Raw genomic sequence first — 19,738 nt, 5'->3', positions numbered from 1 at the left:
AACAGACTGACAGCAACCAGAAAGAGGGGCTGGGGGGAAGAGGGGATGGGGGAAAGAGGAGGGAGGACCTAGTCAGGGAACAGGAATAAAGCACTCATGGACTTGGACAACAGGGTGGGGACTGCTTGCGGGAGGGGAGATGGGTGGGGCAGGAGAGAGCAATGGGGGAAATTGAGACAATAGTAGTAGAACAACAGTAAAAAAATAAAAACAAATAAAAATGGTTAAGATGGTAAATTTTATGTTATGTGGTTTTTACCCCAATAAAAATTAATTTACTTACTGGAGGTCTTCTACCATGACTGGTTCTCACAGCTTGCTGAAAAGCTGTGTCATTTTCCAATTCCTAAAACAAAAAGAAAACTTAATATTCAACATGAAGTGAGAATTTTTTTTAAATGTTGAAACTTTGTTGCTTGGTATTCATGATCCTCTCTAATTCATCCTCCCCCAACTGTTGATATCCAGTTAGGGGGCTCACAGACTCCTGTCTTCAAATCTCCTTCCTCTGCACTATCCAAAATATTAAGGCTCCTTCCTCCACTAGGAAGAGGAGTACTGATAATGTTCAATTGTAAAGCACTTTATTGGCCACTGTTTAAATGGTTGGCATCATCATGCCTGGTTAAAGATCAAGTACGCAAGGATATGGCCTTTCTTTTCTTTTCTTTTTTTTTCCCTTCAAGTAGCTTGAGTAGTAGGTACAGAGAACCACATCTCTTTCTCTTCCTCTCTCACTCTCCTCTTCTTCCACATATGGGACCATGACTTAGGTCAGCCCTACCTGAGAAAGACTTGGGACAGAAAAGGAAATATTTTCTATAAGCAATGGGGCAAACACTTCCTCTTTTTCCCTTTTCATATGCCAAAGTGAACGGCTTGCTGATTCCTGACCTGTACTTATATCCTTCAGCAAATTTGAGAAAAGGAACATCTGTCATGGGAAAAATACAAATGTTCCTGGGTTTCCTGGACAAAATGCCATTTTTACATTCTCAAAAGGACTAAGCCTTGCCAACTAACAATCTTCTAAACAGCCTTTACTTCCTACTCCTTCACCAACACACATTCTGGCTCTAACACTTCATACATAGCTACAAGCAATTTTCATATGAGCCTTTGATTTATTTCAATTGACAATAGTCCCCCCTTTTCTGGGGTTTTGCATTTTACTGTTTCAGTTACCTGAGGTCAATTGTGATCCAAACACATAAATCATTCCTTTGTCCACCCTGCATATACTCCTGCCTGAGTCGCTTAGGGGCTGTTATCAGATTTGTTATCAGACTGTTGTGGCATGTAAGTGCTTGTGTTCAAGTAACACTTATTTTACTTATTAAATAATGTCTCATTCATCTCTCTTCACATCCTCATGAAGGCATTTTATCATCTCACATCATCACAAGAAGGGTGAGTACAGTGTAACAATGTATTCTGAGAAAGACTACATTTGAGGCAGGAAAGTTAGAATAGGGAAGAAAAACCTCAAGCCCTCTCTACCCCGCCTCCCATTTTCCATCCTGGCTGGAACACTGCAACTCTTGTAGACAACCTGTCTACCCCTCCTTTGCCCTCCCAATTTCCTGTGGTGAAGACAAACAAAAAATGGTCTCACCCAGTCAGTAACTGTATTGACAAACAAGTGACCAACAGGGTCATTAATATAATAAATGTACATGTGGTTTTCAAACTACTCTGACCTCACGTCACCATGACAATTCTGGGAGAAACAAAAAAGAAATCACTATTCAGAGAGGAGGGACGAGGACGAGTCACATCAGCAGTCACTGCACCAGTATCAGAAGCCGATGACTGGCCCTGGCAGGTTAGCTCAGTCGGTTAGAGCATTGTCCCAATACACCAGCATTGAGGGGTTCAGCCTCCAGTCAGGGCACATACAGGAATCAACCAATAAAGGCATAACTGAGTAGAACAAATCAATGTTTTTTTCTCTATCTCTCTAAAAATCAATTAAAAAAAAAAAGAAGCTGAACACTACCCTATTCCCCCTTTTCCTATGTTTAATAAAAACCTTCTACCCATACTTCAATGGAGTGTCTCACTCTCAGAGTTCACCAGCACTCCCTTCTCAAATGCATACATACTTTTGCCTCGGTAAATTTACTGTGCTTTGCTGAATCTTTCTGTCTGACCCTCAAATTCTCTCTTGTGCAGTGACAAGGACCTGAATCCTGCTGTTGGGCTGAGGTCTCCCTTGGCCTCTGTGGTGTCCTCCAGCACGAGCTTGGTGAGTCAGCCGGGATGTCTCTACCTTTCACAGTGTTGTCCCTGTGAGACTTGCAACCAGGAGAACAGTGAGCTGCTGCAGCTTGTTCTCGGCTCACCTCCCGACCCTGTCTCTAGGAAGCCTCGCTCCTCTTGTTTCTTTCCTTCTCTCCTAAGTCTCTCTTTCTTTCTTTCTCATTCTTAAGTCCCCCCTCCTACACAACTGATAGCCTCAGACCCACACCCCAAAGGAGTAAGTTTTCTGCCCTCAGTTATTCATAAGACTTGCCTCATTTCACCTCTGCCTTTCATAAATACCCTTTTTCTCAGATTTTTGTTTTTCTGGGAACCAGACATCCATAACATGATCCATCATTTAGCTTCCTGACTGAATACAGCCACAAAACACCACATTTGTGATCTTATAAACCAGACATGGGCTTGACAGTGCTTACACCACTCCTTTACTGCTATCTAGACATTTGTCCTAGTTTTCAGTCATCTCATTTCCTGCTACTCTACAGATGTTTGCATCCTCTTTCCTTATGTGCCTCAGTTTTACTTGATCCAAATGCAAACTGGACCTCTTGCAGACTATTCTATGGTCACATGACCACTGTGGCCTCCCCTGGACTAACCTCTAAATGCCCTGGCTTCCTGGGTGTTTTTTCCTTCCTTGCTGACCACTGCTCTAATCACCAGCATCGGTCTTTTAACTGGAATAATGCTTCCTCATGAGGCTGACACCATGGCATCCCAGGCCTTAATTGGCCCTGGCCTTTTATTGGGCCAAAAGGAAGGGGGGTTAGCTGGGATGTCACAGACCAGCTACCGAGGGCCTCCTTTTCCTCTAGAAGTTTCTCTGTACTTGGACAAGTAAACAAATCCCTACCAGGTGGAGGGCATGGGCCAATGATAGTAGGGACGACACTGGTCCACCCCTTGGATACCCCAGACAGGCTGGCCCAACTTACAAGTGCAGAGGATACCCTGCACCCTTAGGTTCAGACTCTCTTAGCTCCCCTAAATGAGTAGGTGGATTCTCAGTCCACCCCATAGTGGGAGAACAGGTTGGGATGCCTAACCTTCACTAGCACACCCCTTTTCTTTCTCTAGGAATTATGGGAAATTCCTTGTCCACTTGCAAGGACTCACCACTAGGCTGCATTCTAGGCAACTGGATGGACTTCAAATTAGATGGTGTGAAACAAACAAAAACCAACTCATTTTCTTCTGCAATACAGCATGGTCCAGACATAAATTAGGGAAATGGGAAACACGGCCTGAAAATGGGACCTTAAATTACAATATTGTTCTTCAATTAGATCTCTTTGCAAATGCCAGGAAAACCCCTTACATACAAGCCTTCATGGCCCCATACCAAGACCCAGGGAAAAGAGGCTCATGTAAGATGTGTATGCCCATTCCCCCTTTTCTAGTCCTCCCCAGGGGAATACAGACATCCTAGGTGACTCTGTCCTGTCAGCATTCCCATCCTGCCCATAAGATAATGCAAAGGAACATGAAGGTCAGACACTGGCCCCTCCTCATCCCAAGGTTCCCCTGGGACACCCTCTATGTCACCTTCCACCTGCCTGTAATTCCCGTACTATGCCTCCTCTTTATGTACCACAACTAACGGGAGTCCAGCCCTACAGGACATACCAAGAATGAAACTCTTATCATCCAGGCCCCACAGAGTTACATCCTCTCAGAGAAGTTGCAAACAGGGATGTGGGAATCATCAGGACTTCCAGTTAGCATGACCGACCTCACCCAATATAAAGCTATATCCTCTCAGAGAAGTTGCAAACAGGGATGTGGGAATCATCAGGACTTCCAGTTAGCATGACCGACCTCACCCAATATAAAACAAACCCGGGCCAGTTCTCTGAAGACCAGAGTTGGTCTGTAGATGAATTTCAAGTTTCGACAATGTCTTTTGACTTGGTGTGGAGGGACACTCATATTCTCCTGGAAAGACATCCATACTGTCCAGTCTACCTGCCGTACTCGTGAGGAGAAACAGGACCTGGTCAGCACCCCAGGGACGTGCCGATGGAATGGCAGCAGCCCAACTGGATTAGACACTCAGTGGGGACAACTCCAGTCCCAGCCCAAAATCCAGCCTGGAACTACCAGGTAGGACAAGCAGACCTTGCTGTAAGAGACTGTACGATACACTGCCTTTTAAGTGGCATGAAAAAATGTGTTGGCAAGACTGTAAATTATGAAAAGGTAAAAGAGGTAACTCAAGAAAAGGGAGGAAATCCTGCTCTATTTCAGGGCAGACTGACTGAGGCCTTTAGAAAGTATACCAACATAAACTCCTCCACCTCTGAGGGACGAGCCTTACTCAGTCAATGATTTTAGTCAGTCTGCCACAGATATCAGTGAAAGTTACAAAAACTTCAATTTGGCCCTCAGTCTCCAATGGCTCAGTTACTGGAAACTGCCTTCATGGTTTACAATACCCATGACCAGACAGAGAGGAAAGGGCCCAGTGTGAGACCAGACAGGCCAAGCAGCAGGCTCAATTGGTAGCACTTGCTGTTGCTGGTCCTTGCAGCCTCAAGGTCACCTAAGGGGAACACTGAGGTGCCCAAATAGGTCACCCCCTGAGTTCCCAAGGGGGCTTGCTATAAGTGCAGTGAGCCAGGTCATAATAACAGATAATGTCCCTAAAAGCCATAACCTTGGTGTCCCTCCCCAGGAAAGAACCCATGGGCTTTGCTCTCTTTGTGACTGGCCAGGCCATTGGAAAAGGGATGGTCCCCAGCTCTGAAGGGAAAGGGGACTCCTGAACACATAATGGTCTTATCTGAGGAAGACTGAAGGGGCCCAGGGTTCTTGGTGGCTCCTCATGAAAGCCATCTCATGACTACAGAAGAATCCTGGGTGACTTTTGATATAGCAGGTAAAAAAAATTAATTTTTTAATTGACATGGGAGCTACCTACTCAGTCTTAATGGAATATCGGGACCCTTAACATCCAAGTCTTGTACCATTATGAGGCTAAGTAGGTAGCCGAAAAGAAAAGTATTTTACTCTGCCTCTCAGCTGCTGCCTTCAATATTGTTTAGTTTCTCAACAATTCCTGGTAATGCCAGAATGTCCTTTTCCCTTAATGAGGAGGGATTTAATGATGGCTCTAGGTACTAACACTCAATTTCTCAGTTTAACCCAGAGGGATGGCAACTCCACATTTTCTCGGTCTCTAACTGAGACTCAGTCCACCCTCAGTCAGACTCCATCCCAGCCCATATGCAGTCTGCTGTTAAGCCAATATCAGGTGCCCCTGTACAAATTAAACTAAAAAAAAAATGCCCTAGTACTCCCGTAAACAGCAGTACCCTCTGAGAACAGAGGCCCATAGGGTACTAAAACCCCTCATTGACAAGTTCCTTCAGCATGGACTCATAGTGCCTTGTCAATCCCCTTACAACACCCCTATACTGCCTGTAAAAACAAAACAAAACCAACTGATGAGTAAGTATATGGTTCAGGACTTACAAGGTATTAATGAGACTGTGATTCCCATTTACCCCACTGTACCCAAACCATATACTCTCTTATCCCAAGTTCCCTATCAGGCCAAATCTCAAGGATGCATCCCACTTCATCCACATAGTCAGTACCTTTGCTTTCGGATGCACAGATCCTGATATCCATGTAGTAGCCCAATATAATAGGATCATCGCTCCTCAAGGGTTCCAGGATAGTCCTTATATTTTTGGACAAGTACTTGGAAAGTCTCTGGTAACTGGAGCTACTACTTGGGGCCAGAATTCAATGTTGATGATGTTCTGATCTGTATCCCCACCAGATAGGACTCCGACTACAACACTGTCTTAATCCTTAATTTCCTGGGTGAAAGGGATACCGAGTATCTCCCAATAAGGCCCAACTTTCCCCCTCAATGGTCAAGTATTTAGGCTACTACTTAACTCAGGGAATCTTGCTGTCTCACTCCAGAATGAAAAAAAGCTATTCTAAATCTTATAATCCCCAGACAAACAATTAAGAACCTTTTTAGGAATGGTGGGTTTCTGCCAAATCTGGATCCCTGCATTTGGGCTGATAGCTAAGTGTGCTTATAAGACAATCAAAGGACTTGATTCTGAGCCTTTAGAATAAAACCAGGGCTTAAACTGAGGCTTCAAGGTCCTCAAATCAGCCCTAACTGAGGCCCCACCCTTGGGCCTCCCTGGCCTAGAAAAGCTGTTTACTCTGTATGTAGAAGAAAACCAAAGGATTGCCTTAGAAGTCCTAACCCCAAAGCTAGGCAACATCCCCAGGCCAGTGGCTTACTTCTCAAAACAGTCAGACTCTGGGCAACTGGATGGCAAGGCTGACTACATACAGTAGCAGTAACTGACTTGTTAACTGAAGAAGCTACTAAGCTGAGCCTAGGAGAACCTTTAGAAGTCCAAATTCCACATCAGGTTCAAACTGTCCTTCAGGCAAAGGGAAATCATTGGCTAACGGAAAGAAGACTTACTAAATACCAGGCCCTTCTCCTAGATTCCCTTGAGCTCACTCTAAAAATATGCCAAAACCTAAACCCAGCTACTTTAACTCCTGAAGTGGGCCCTGAGAACCAGGACATCTTGCATTACTGTGTTGAAACTATTGAACAGGCATTCTCCAGCAGACCCGACTTAAAGACCTAGTCAAAGACCTGACATAGTCCTTGACAACCCAGATGTAGAATGGTTCACCGACAGAAGCACTTCTGTTGGCCAGGGAAGGAGGAGGGCAGGCTATGCAATCGTGAGTCTCCAGGAGACCACAGATGCCAAGTTTCTCCTCTCAAGAACTTCAGCCCAAAATGCTGAACTCATAGCTGAACTCATAGGCCGCCCTGCCTCCCACAAAGTTTTTGATAGAAAGGAAAACAACCTCTTTTTAGAAGATTCACTTATTGGGGGGGATTTGAAACCCCCGATTAGAAACTAATTTATCAAACTCTTCAAGCTTGGAAGGCTCCTAGGGGCCCCAGAGATGTCAAATTAACAGGAAGGCCACTTTTGCCATCCCCTGCATGGGGTCCCAACCTCACTACCTGACTAAATCACACATAATCTAGGAGAGCTTGTGCACCTCCAGGATATGTCCCTCTTTGTGGACACTTTAAATACCAACTCCCCTGTGATAGATGGCCACAAGGAACTTTAACCTCTTTGCTCTGGGCCTTGGCTAACCTCTGCATATACAATGCCCAATTTAAGGGACAATGCATTCTTAGTCTATTAGGGTCAACAGGAGTAGGAATAACTGTCCACGACATAACCTCCCTGACAAAAGCCAAAAGAGCCATTAGCCTAATCTTAGGAGGTGTTAGGAGCAGCAATTGGCATAGCTACCCCTTGGATAGAGTTCACATAAGACAACCTTACACAATCTACCTCATGCCTTACAACACAGGGGAGGCACCACAGGGAATTCGAGAGTCCCCAAAATCTCTAGTTAATGAAGTTCTAGACAATAGACTTGCCCTAGACTACCTCGCAGCCAAGCGGGGAGGCATCTGTGTATTCACTAACAAAATCTGCTGCACATCTGTAATCAAGTCAGGTCAGATTAAATGTAATATCCAAAAAACCTACAAATAGGCATCCTGGCTCCCGGTATAACCAAGAAACAGATCTCAGTGTTTCCTGGAACACGATTAAAAAGGTTCTCCCTTCTTTCACCTGGGTGCATCCACTCCTTGGTTCATTAATAACTATTCTCCCATTTTTATTAATTGGTCCAAGCTTTTTAATCTCGTTATATTTATATCTTCTAGAGTACAACAGTTTCATGTAAAGATGATACTCCAAGGATTCTGGCCCAAACCTCAACATCCAGGAGATACAGAGCTCAAGGCCTTAGATAAGGCAGGAAGAGATTTTCAATCCCAGGCTAGGGAGGGTCTATGCCCAAAATCAGCCTGTAGCGATGAAAGAAGACTGACCACCAGCCATTCATCTTCCTGTATGATTATGGGACTGAAATCTCCCAGGGGGAATTTATGAGTCAGGAAATTTAGATAGGGGAGAAGGGCCCCATGTCTATCCCTTTCCTTTTCCAGCCTGGCTAGAACACTGTTGACTCTACTTTTGCTGACAACCTGTTCCCAGCTTTTCCCTCCAAATTTCCTGTAGTTAAGATAAAAACCATTCCCCTTTTTAAAAGATTTTTAATTTTATTTATTTTTAGACAGAGTGAAAGGGAAGGAGAGAGAGAGGGGGAGAAACATCAATGTGTGGTTGCCTCTTCTGTGCCCCCTACTGGGGACCTGGCATGCAACTGAGGCACGTGCCCTGACTGGGAATCAAACCAGCAACCTTTTAATTTGTAGCCTGTGCTCAATCCACTGAGCTATACCAGCCAGGGCAAAAAGCAATTCTTAACCAGATTCAGCAGTTATATTGGCATAGAAGTAACCAAAGGGGTCATTATAATGTCATTATAATAAATTTACATTCTGGTTTTGGAGTCATTCTGCCCCCTGAATCACAATGACAATTCCAGGATGAGGACAAGCCCCATCAGCAGTTACCCCACCAGCTGCCAAAAGCTGAGGACCATCCTATCCCCTTCTTGCCTATATTTTAAAAACCTTTAGGGCAACTAATTCTCCAGGTTCACCAGCGCTCCTTTCTCAAGTGCATGCTTTTGCTTTAATAAATTTACTGTGCTTTGCTGAATCCTTCTGTCTTGTCCTCAAATTCCTTCGTGTGTGGTGACAAGGACCTGGACCCCTCTATCACGCTGAGGCCTCCTTTGGCCTCCCCATGACGTTTGACCTCTAGCATGACATTCACTTAACTTTTAACACAGTATATTGTTATAATCAGTCTATTTTATTATTAGTTATTATTTTTTAATCTCTTACTGTGCCTAATGCATAATTAAACTTTACTACAAATAAGTACATATGGAAAAAAACATAATATTTATAGGATTCGGTACTATCACCAGTTTCAGACATCCACTGGGAGACTTGAAACACCTTCTGTCCATAAGGTGGGGACTACTGTACTTCCCACAAAAATATACTTGGTTATTAAAAAGTAAGTACAAATAATATGTAAAAAATATCTATATCAACTAACTTCTTCAAACTCTGCAGACAATTAAGTAAAAGGTTACATAACCAGAAGTCAATACTGTACACTTTAAACATTTTATGTACAACCATCCTTCTTTAATTTTTTACTGCAAATAATCTTTATAACCTTCCATATCAGCTACATAATTCTCAGTGAGCTATAGAAATTAGGCAACTTTCACATGAAGTATAAAACCAAAGGCAACCTTTAACATAATTAATTGTAGCACTTCAGATCTTTTGGAAAAGAAAGTCTACTAGTATTCCTAAACCATTAGCAAAATCTGATTAATCTGCTCAATGAATTCTGACAAACTAAAAACTGTCAACAAATTTTCCAATTACAAATACCAACTAACATACATTTTCATGATTTGATTAACAACTTGCATAATCTATGAAACATCTTAACTGTTTCAAGTAATTCAGTTATTACTCCAATTAAGTTAAGATAAAATAAAACCATAGGTAAAGCAAATATTTTTATTTTACTTTAATATATTTTTAATATATTTTTGTTTCTGATATTCTAAATATTCATTTTAAATGAAATAATGAAGCCGTACTGTGATGACCTGAGGAGTTAAGAAGTTTCTCTGGTGCTTTAAAAAAGATTATATTCATGATCTATCTAAATTCCATTTCTTGGACTCTATTCTAAAGAATATTTTATCGAAATACAGATAATTATTTATGCATAAAATTGTTTATTGTGTTGTTAAAGAAGCAGAAAACTAGAAGTAAATATTCCAAAATCAGGAAATAGTTAAATCAACTGAACATATTCAGTATTATGCAGCCATTAAAATTACATTTATTTCCATTTTTAGTATTCTGAGACTGCTTATGATATAATTGAATGTGAAAAAGCAAACAGAAAAGTAGATACTAGTTCAAGTCAAACATGCTAAAATTGTATGCATGAAGGAAAGACAAGGGAAATGTTAACTAGTACCGAATAATAGAATTATGGGTAATTTTGTTTTTCAACAATGAGCATGTATTTTAAAAAAATCCTCACCAGAGGATATATTCACTGATTTAGAAAGAGTGGGAAGGGGGTGGAGGGAAGAGAAAAAGAAAGAGAGAGGGAGAGAAATCCTGATGTGAGGAAAAAAACCAATCATTGCCTCCAGTGTGCACTGCAGCTGGGGATCGAACCTTCAGTCTAGGTATGTACCCTGCCCCTAGATGAGACCCACAGCCTTTTGTTGTATGGGACAGTGCTCCAACCAACTGAGCCACCCAGCCAGGGCAAGCATGTATATTTTTTATAAATATAACTTTTATAAATGAGGAAAAGGGGGATATATCAGTGGTTTTCATAATTTATACTAATGTAGGAAAATGCCTATGTTTTCATGCAATTTTTAAAAAAGGAGTCTACATAATCCTGTGTGTGTGTGTTTGGATGCTGGGAGAGTAACACGTGCACAGTAAAAGACAAGAGAACACAAGAAAGCATTAGGTGATATGTGTAATACAGGTGATCTTTGGGTGACAGGATTTTTATGTCATTTTATTTTTTCTCCAATCTTCTGTATTTCTCAAATTTTCTACAATGATCAGTCTCTCCTACATTTTTGTTTCATATAGAGTAAGTGAAAGGTTTCTATTTTCTACCTTTGTTTTCTCTCTAGGTGTCAAATTCAAAGACCGTCATTTTTCTCTGAGGAAAACATAATTTGAAAATGACTATGAGCTATATGAAAATCTCCAGTTGAACAGAATGAAATTTTCTGAATTAGTTTAGAGTCCTCTAAATGGTACTATTTAATTCTTATATACTAGCATGTAAAGTAGCTCCCACATTCTTCATCCTTACCATTTTCACACACTAATTCTAGATGAGTTTATAAAGAGGTTTTTTGTTTTTGTTTATTTACAATTTCAAAACTATAACCCTCACAATGATATAAACAAATCTAAAATATTTGTTTTAGTAACAATTTCATCTTTTAAATAAGTAACCACTAAATTTTAAATAGATGTGAGTTTCAGTCAGGAAGGATGTGTAGATAGAAACGCTTTGCTTCCTCCCACAGCCAAAAGAAAGATAACAACCAATTTAAAAACACTAAACAACCAGAACTGCCAGAAAAATCAAACTGCACGGAACTCTGACAACCAAGGAGTTAAAGAAACATTCATCCAGACTGGTAGGAGGGGTGGAGACAGGTGGCCAGGGGAGAGGACCCCTGGCAAGGCAGTGGACCCATGAGACCAGGCGGGGGGCTAGCTGACCAGGAACTAAAGCCACAAAATCTCTAGTGGTAAAATCTTGTGGGGGTTGTGAGGTTGGGAGAAACTCCCAAACTCACAGGATCCTAGAACGCACACAAATCCACCCACCTGGGAACCAGCACCTGAAAAGGCACAATCCACTCATGGGAAGTGAGGGAAATGACAGGAAGTAGGGCTAGTGCAGAGCATTGTTTCCTCTCTAGCCCCCCCCCCCCACAGTGCCACAAAGCAGCAAAGAAGATTGCCCCGCCCTAGCGAATAAATACCTAAGACTCTGCCCCCTACAACATAACAGGTGCCAAGACAAAGGGATATGGCCCAAATGAAAGAACAAATCAAAACTCCAGAAAAAGAACTAAGCAATGAGGAGATAGACAACATGTCTGATGCAGAATTCAAAACACATGTAATCAAGATGCTTGCAGAATTAAGGAACAAATGAAGGTTACCCGAAGTAAATAAAGGAAAATATATAGGGAACCAAAAAGGAAGGGAAGAAAATTGGGACTCATATCAACAATCTGAAACAAAAGGAAGAAATAAATATTCAACTGGGACAGAATGAAGAAAGCAGAATTCAAAAAAAATGAGGAGAGGCTTAGGAACCTCGGAAACAATTTTAAACATTTCATCATCTGAATCATAGGGATGCCAGAAGGAGAAGAGGAAGAGTAAGAAATTGAAAACTTATTTGAACAAAGAATGAAGGAGAACTTCCCCAATCTGGCAAAGAAAATAGACTTCAAGAAAGTTCAGGAAGCTCAGAGAGTCCCAAAGAAATTAGACCCAAGAAAGCATATACCAAGGCACATCATAATCACATTACCCAAGTTAAAGAGGAGAGAATCTTTTTAAAAAAGATTTTACTTATTTATTTTTAGAAAGAAGGGAAAAGAAGGAGAAAGAGAGGGAATGAGACATCAACGTGTGGTTGCCTCTAGCACCCCCCTACTGGGGACCTGGCCCACAACCCAGGCATGTGCCCTGACTGGGAATTGAACCGGTAACCCTTTGCTTCATAGGCCCGTGCTCAATCCACTGAGCTACACCAGCCAGGCAGAAGGAGAGAATCTTAAAAGCAGCCAGAGAAAAGGAGAGAGTTACCTACTAAGGAATTCCCATAAGGCTATCAGCTGATTTCTCAAAAGAAAACTTATAGGCAAGAAGAGGCTGGAAAGAAGTATTTGAAGTCATGGAAGCCAAGGACCTACATCCAAGATTACTCTACCCAGCAAAGCTTTCATTTAGAATGGGAGGGCGGATAAAGTGCTTCCCAGATAAGGTCAAGTTGAAGGAGTTCATCATTACCAAGCCTGCAGTATATAAAATGTTAAAGGGACTTAGTTAAAAAATAGAATAAAATAAAAAAACTATGAACAGTAAGAAAACAACAAACTCACAATTATCAATAACTGAATCTAAAAACAAAAACAAAAAGTAAGCAAATGACTAGAACAGGAACAGAATCACCGAAATGGACAACACATGGAGGGTTATCCGTGGGGAGGGGGAGGGGGAGGATGGGGGGGAAATACAGGGAATAAGAAGCATAATTGGTAGGCACAAAAAAGACAGGGGTGGGGATTAAGAATAGGAAATAGAAAAGCCAAAGAACTTACATGTACAACCCATGGACATGAACTAAAAGGGGGTGGGAATGCTAGAAGGTAGAGGGAATGCAGCATGGAGAGGGGAGAAAGGGGAGAAAAAAACTGGTACAACTATAAAAGCATAATTAATAAAAAACAAAAAAAAATAGATGTATAGATTTGCTGACATAAGTGGACATTAATAAAAGGTTACAAAACAGTACTGAGTATGATACTGCTTTAACCCAACTACAAAGAGATATACACATATTTGTACAGGAAGATGTGTGGAAAGAGAAGCACAGTAAATTAATGGTTATCTCTGGGTGGTGAGAGTTTCTATGATTTTAATTTTTTATACCTATTTCTATTTTCTAATTTTTCTATAAAATATATAATTTAATTAGTAGAATTAAACTAACTCTGCAAGACATTTCAAATTTAGGGCTTTAAAAAAACTGATTTTAAGTACTTCAAGTGATTTAAGTCTTTTAAACTCACACATTCAGATAGCTAATGCTGAAGAACACAGTATATAATTGATACTAATTTGTTTCCATAACCTTTCTCATGATTTTCCCTTCTGCTGCTATTATTATTACTGATGGAAGTTAGTAGAGTCTTCAGTAATATCAATTTTCTGTAAGCTTTTAATCAGCTTACTTAATTTAAAGCATAATAAGGAAGAACCCTCAAATCCAAACTTTTCATGAACCAGAGGCTTAACAAAGACCAACATAAAAAACAAGTACTTTTTTTTTTACCTCTGTATCATAGGTTGGATTGTAGTCATTATAACCAGAATAAAGGTCATCTTCATCTGTTTCTGGGGCCAGGTGTACATTCTGCATCATTTGTACCTAGAAAAAAATCATCAGTGTAAATATGCTCTTTGGATAAGAAATATTTCTTAATTGAATAATATGTAGCTATTTAATAACTTTTCTGGTCAAATTTACTTTTACACATTTTTATGGCTTAAAACTTTTTTTGCATCAAATTCTCAAAACTAGGTGTCAAAACATTCATTTGTTGCCCTCATTTCACATTCATTCCAAACCTACTCTTACAAAGGACAGTGGCAAGCATTAGAGAGGTACATAATTCACCGTCCAGATCACGCGCAGAAAAAGGTATGCAATAGTCAATGACAGCACCAGGCAGACACCATGGCACACCTACCAAAACAGCTAAATTAAAAAGACCAACAACACAAAAGTTCAACAAGGATATAGAGTAATTGGAATATTCATTGTGGGTGGGAGTGTAAAACAGTACAATTTTTTTAAAAAGTCTGGTGGCTTCATAAAATTAACATATACAGGTCTGTCTGGAAAAAGTCCAGCCATTGTTAATACAAGAGGAAGGGTTTGCACAACATCAGTGTAACCTGGCAGCCAACAAGAGGGGACTGGAATGAGCATGCACGAACAATGACAACCTTACTGTACTAATCACTGGGGGTGGTAGACACCATTGAGTGAGCATGTGTACTGTGTGGCTATTCCATTCAAAATGATTGAGCAAGTAGAACAACAAATCTGCATTCAATTTTGCATTAAGCTCAAACATCCCTCCATTAAAACTATTCAGATGATTCAGAAGGCCACAGCTATGGGCAAATGGTGATTGACAGCTTCATCACAACAATGCATCCACTTATGCATCACATCACATGCAGAGTTTTTTGGCAAAACATCAAATCACCCAAGTGACTCGGTCCCCCTGCGGTGCAGATTTGGTGTCCTGAGACTTCTGGCTTTTACCAAAACTAAAATCACACTTGAAAGGGAAGAGATTTCAAACCGTGGTAATTGGGAGAACTGTGTGAGGTCCCAAGGTACCTACTTCAAAGGGGACTGAGGCATCACTGTCCTACGTACGATGTTTCTTGTATCTTGCATCTTGTTCAATAAATGTCTGTTTTTCATATTACATCGCTGGATACTTTCTAGACAGATCTTGGGTTGGGTATCTCTTACAACCCAGCAATTTCATCCCAAAGTATTTATCCAAGAAAAATGAAAATGTGTCTACAAAGATATATGTATAATGTTCACAGGATTTTTATTGATAATAAGCCCCAAATTATAAACAGACCAAGTGTCCATCAATACAATGAGCAAACAAAATGTGGTATATTTATGCAGTAAAAAACTATTTAGCAGTAAAAAATATAATACATCGGGATTACACATACAGCAATATGGGCAATCTTCAGCTTCCGGGTGCCTCAGAAATGTAATGATTTGTTCAAATACAAATTGCTGACCGCCCCCTGCCAGAGTTTCTGATTCAGTAAGTCCTGGGTGGAAGCCATCACCCTCCCCTCAGTCCCTGAGAATGTGCATTTCTAAGCAGTTCCCAATGCTGCAGACACTGCTTGTCTGAGGACTACACTTTGAAGACTACTGTGCTGAACAAGAGCTGCCTGATTATGAGGCCCGTTTAAGTCAGTTTGGCTTACATGTATGTCGTTAAAACAGCAACTTTTAGAACCAGAGCTCCATCCTTTCTGCTGGGTTGCAGTCAGATTGAAAACAGTTTATATATAGTGAAGATACAAATGTGAGCTATGTGGAAAGTCAGGGCGGGAACGGTCAGGGCAGTACCATGGATAACGGGTACTGCAGCAGAACAAAGATAACAACTCAGGTATGCAGGGTTCTCCAAGCTATTGCAGTTTATGCACATCACAAACCTCTCGAGTTGAAGTTACTGGTGATGATGCTCCCTCAATGGAAATCAAATGCCAGCACAACCTTTATTCGAAATGTGAAAGGTACTTGTTTTTGATGCTCTGCTGACTATGCTGGACAGTCTCCCTCCAAGATGCCCACTGCCAGGAAATCCATCAGATAGACGAGAAAGTGGGGTTTTAGGCCTAGAAGGCATCTTGGGAAAACAACGCTTCCAGTCTTTGCTGTTTTCACCTTTGGGAGACTTGGGAGGCTGTTGTGTCTTGGCACACCTCACGAACTCCACCTTTCCTGGCACCACTTCTCACAAACTCTACCCGACACACATTAAAGGGAGTGTTCACCTCACCTCCTCTGCTGCGAGAAGCTCTAATCTGTTGCTGACCTTGGTTCAGGTGTGATTGTGACTTGGGACAGGCGGGCACACTTACTCGATGGCACTGGCACCCGCGTTTTGGGGCGAACAGGAGGGCCCTGGAGGACACAGTCAGCGGAGGCCAGGGAGGGAGGCGCTTCTCGGCAGCCACAGGTGGCTCGAGGCCCCAACAAGCAAACCCCCTCCCCCCCGGCCCCGTCCCTGGGTCTGGAGTGGGGCGGGGAACCCGCGCAGGCACGCAAGGCACCCCTGCCCGAAGCCCTTCTCCTACCTACCGGTGAAGGCGTCGGGGCGACAGCAGTGGCGCCTAGGCAACCGGCGTTTGGGGCCCTGCGGGGGCTGAGCCCAACTCCAGGAAGTAGCTACGCCGGGATCCAAGGAAGCTACTCCCACAGTCCTCTGCGCCAAGGACGCGCCCCAACGAGTAGGGGGCGGGACCAAAGCGGAAAGAAGGGGCGGGGCCAAGGGGCTGCGGCTGGGAGGAGAGAGGTGGCCTGGTGGCACGGCTCCCAGGAGGGGGTCTCTAGGGCTGTCCAACCTTTTGACGTCTCTGGGCCACATTGGAAAAAGAAAAGTTGTCTTGGGCCATACATTATATATATAAATGCTAATGAAAACTGATGAGCGAAAAGAAAGGGGTTTTAAGTAAATTTATGACTTTGTGTTGGGCTGCATTCATAGCCATACTGGGCTGCAAGTGGCCTCTGGCCGCAGGTTGAATACCTCTGCGTGGGAAGCAAAGGAAGCCAAAGTCTTACATACCCTTTTGTAAATCAGACAGAAAACAGATGACTGAAAAATGTCATCCAGTACTCTGAATGTGTGAGCCTTTGAATCCTGTTTTCCAAGTCATCATCGACACCCTTTGGTCACCCTTTAAAGTTACTCCCCAGAGACATTTGTCTGGGAGGCTTCAGCTCCTCTTTCCCCCACTCCTGTCTGCATTATCTCTTCCAACAGCAACCTGTGCACAGCTTCATGGGAACTCTTCACTACTCCTGCCTGGTGAGTGCCTTAGAAGGCAGGACTGACACTTTGTGTCCAAAGCAAGTAGAATTGGCTTCAGAGTAAAGCTTAAGAAATGCAAAATTAATGATAAATTAAATTCATAATTGTTTAGTAAAGTTTGTTTTAAATTTTAAAGATAAATGGAGGGAAGGCAAGGGGAGTCTAAAGACACCAGTAATTAATGAGTTTAACATTAAGTACATGTTGGGAGACAGCTCTATGAATCTCTTTTGCTTTTGTTCTGGTCTATTGTGATGGTTAATTTAATGTCGACTGAACTAATTCATGGTACCTAGCTTTCTGTCAAACACCAGTCTGGATGATGCTGTAAAAATATTTTTTTATGTAGTTAGTAGTTATAACAGTAGACTGTGAGTAAAGCAGATTATCCTCCATTCTGTGGGTGGGCCTCATCCAATCAGTTGAAGGACTTCAAAGAAAAGGTTGATGTTCCCCAAGGAGAAGGGAATGCTGCCTCCAGACTTGAATGGCACTATTAACTTTTCCCTAGCTCTCCATTCTGCCCTGTTGATTTTTCGATTTTGGACTTGGTAGCTCTCAAAACTCACTCTTTCTCTCTCTGGATATATATACACACACACACGCATATGTATATATGTATATATATACACACACACATAGTAACTATATATATACATATATCCTTTTGGTTGTGTATGGAGAACACTGGTTAATACAGGTATTTTTCAAGGATGTTTGTATAGGGACAAGCTTTGGAAGACTGAGGTAGTTGTCTCCTTCCAAAGAAGAAGGCAGGTTTGTGGCTGTCCAGTATGTTAGAGATTGTCTCCCTCTGGGGCCAAGGCTGGGCACTTTGTCTTGCTATACATTATAAAAGGTTGAGATTTTCTAAGCTTATGGTTCCACAGCTGTGAAACAAATCCCTTGCATGTGCAGCAGGCTAATGGGACTTGGGAAGCAAGGGTAACTGAAGGGAATATTATGTTCCTGCTGCTGGCTGTGCTGTGCTGTAAATGAGCAAGTCCTTTGTCTCTGACCCAGTAATTTCTACCATTGTTCATGAAACTGTTAGCTGGGAAATCAAGTAAAATCATACAAAGTTCTTTATAGTATCTTTCTACAGTGCCTAGCTCAATGCAGATTTGCACTTCATATTTGTTGAGTTAATTAGTAAACACTGCAGTGTCCTTCACATCGCTGCACTTCAATACACAGAGACAATTCTCATTATCTCTTTAGGTCTCCAGGCTATACATTTCTAGCTCCCTCCCTCAAAAAAAATTTTTATTGAAAACAAATTCAAGTTCCTTTCAACTTGGTTGCTGTTTTTTAAAAAATGTATTGATTGATTTTGGAGAGAGAGAAACATCAGTCTGTTGTTCCACCCATCTATACATTCATTGGTTGATTATTGTATGTGTCCTGACTGGGGATCAAACCCACAACCTTGGGGTATGGGGAGGATGCTCATACCCCAAGGTATGTTCCTTCCAGGAAGGGATCAATCATGTTCATTTGAAATATTGTAAGGTAGCTGCTGTTTATTGACCACGCCCTATATCACCAGAAAAAAAATGTTAGGACCACATTGCTGGTATTACTAATGTGTAAGCTCTACAGGCAGCAGTGAGTTTTGTCGTTTTCATTCTAGACTCTGCCCCCATTGCCTAGAAAAGTGCCTGAAACGAGGTGACTCTCAGAAATTATTTATTGAACAAATGGTCAGGGCCTGTAATTGATCACATATAGAGGTGGTAGTGAGTGGGAAGTGAGGAAGAAGCATGAACCGTCAGTTTGGCAAAAGCTGGTACAATTTATTAACATGGAGAATACAGAGGAGAAGCAGGTTTGGGAAAGGAAATATTTACTTTTAAACATTTTGGGTTTCAGACACCCATAAAAGTAGCCAAATAAAGGTGCTGAGTAGGCAGTTGCATAGAAAGATGTAAAGCTGAGAAGTGACACCATCTGCAGACAGACATTTGGAATTTATTGGCTCCTAAAATTGATTATCTAGAAGTTTGGGGGTTAGTGAGCTTGCTAAAGGGGAGCAGGATATAGAAACATGCAGGAAAAAAGGAGCCCTGAGTTGAGCCTTTGGAAGCCAGGGGACTTTGGGAAGGGTGGGGCCAGGGCATGGCTATTGCCCAGGTGACTTGTGTTCTGGGTGGTGACTGAGGAGAACAGGGAGGTGAGATGGCATGGACGTAGATGTGACAGCCTGTGGGAGAATTTGGGCTCATAGTTCTAACAGGATTCTGTTATAGCCTGAAAGAAGGGCTCAGTGGCTCTGGCAAGAGATGCAATATTCCCTCTATTCATGGCTGGCTGTTGAGGGCAGCTGCAGAGCATCTGCAGGGGCTGGTAACCAGGAGCAAGTGAGCACCCGCCCTGTGGAGGGTGGGCATGTTCAGTCTGCTTTTATACATAGTGGGCCAGGGTCAGTGTTCTTGAAGGTCTTGATTATCTCTTGTTCACCAGTAATTCAACCAAGACTGCCACTTCCCTCAGTCCC

General features: G+C 42.0%; 1 protein-coding gene across 3 annotated transcripts in view; it reads right to left on the bottom strand.

The window, feature by feature from the left end:
• Nucleotides 1-16,404, bottom strand: part of IFT88 (intraflagellar transport 88) — a 187,376-nt gene extending 170,972 nt beyond the window's left edge. For 2 of the 3 annotated variants that reach the window (XM_053663493.1, XM_053663492.1), the window contains exons 1-3: nt 16,289-16,369; nt 13,923-14,018; nt 284-346 (exon numbers count right to left, since the gene is read on the bottom strand). In XM_053663493.1, the coding sequence (XP_053519468.1) occupies nt 284-346; nt 13,923-14,012 (153 nt within the window). In that variant the 5' untranslated portion in view covers nt 14,013-14,018; nt 16,289-16,369. Of the gene's footprint in view, nt 1-283; nt 347-13,922; nt 14,019-16,288 lie in introns of all 3 variants that reach the window. The other variant, XM_037157650.2, reaches the window with a different exon arrangement.
• Between the last annotated feature and the right edge of the window lie 3,334 nt (nt 16,405-19,738).

This window comes from Artibeus jamaicensis, unplaced genomic scaffold (genome assembly GCF_021234435.1).
Source record: "Artibeus jamaicensis isolate MK-2021 breed Jamaican fruit bat unplaced genomic scaffold, CSHL_Jam_final contig_3188, whole genome shotgun sequence".
In the NCBI taxonomy this organism is placed as follows: Eukaryota; Metazoa; Chordata; class Mammalia; order Chiroptera; family Phyllostomidae; genus Artibeus; species Artibeus jamaicensis.
Note: the sequence above shows the minus strand (reverse complement) of the source record. Positions and strands in the feature narration are given on the sequence as shown.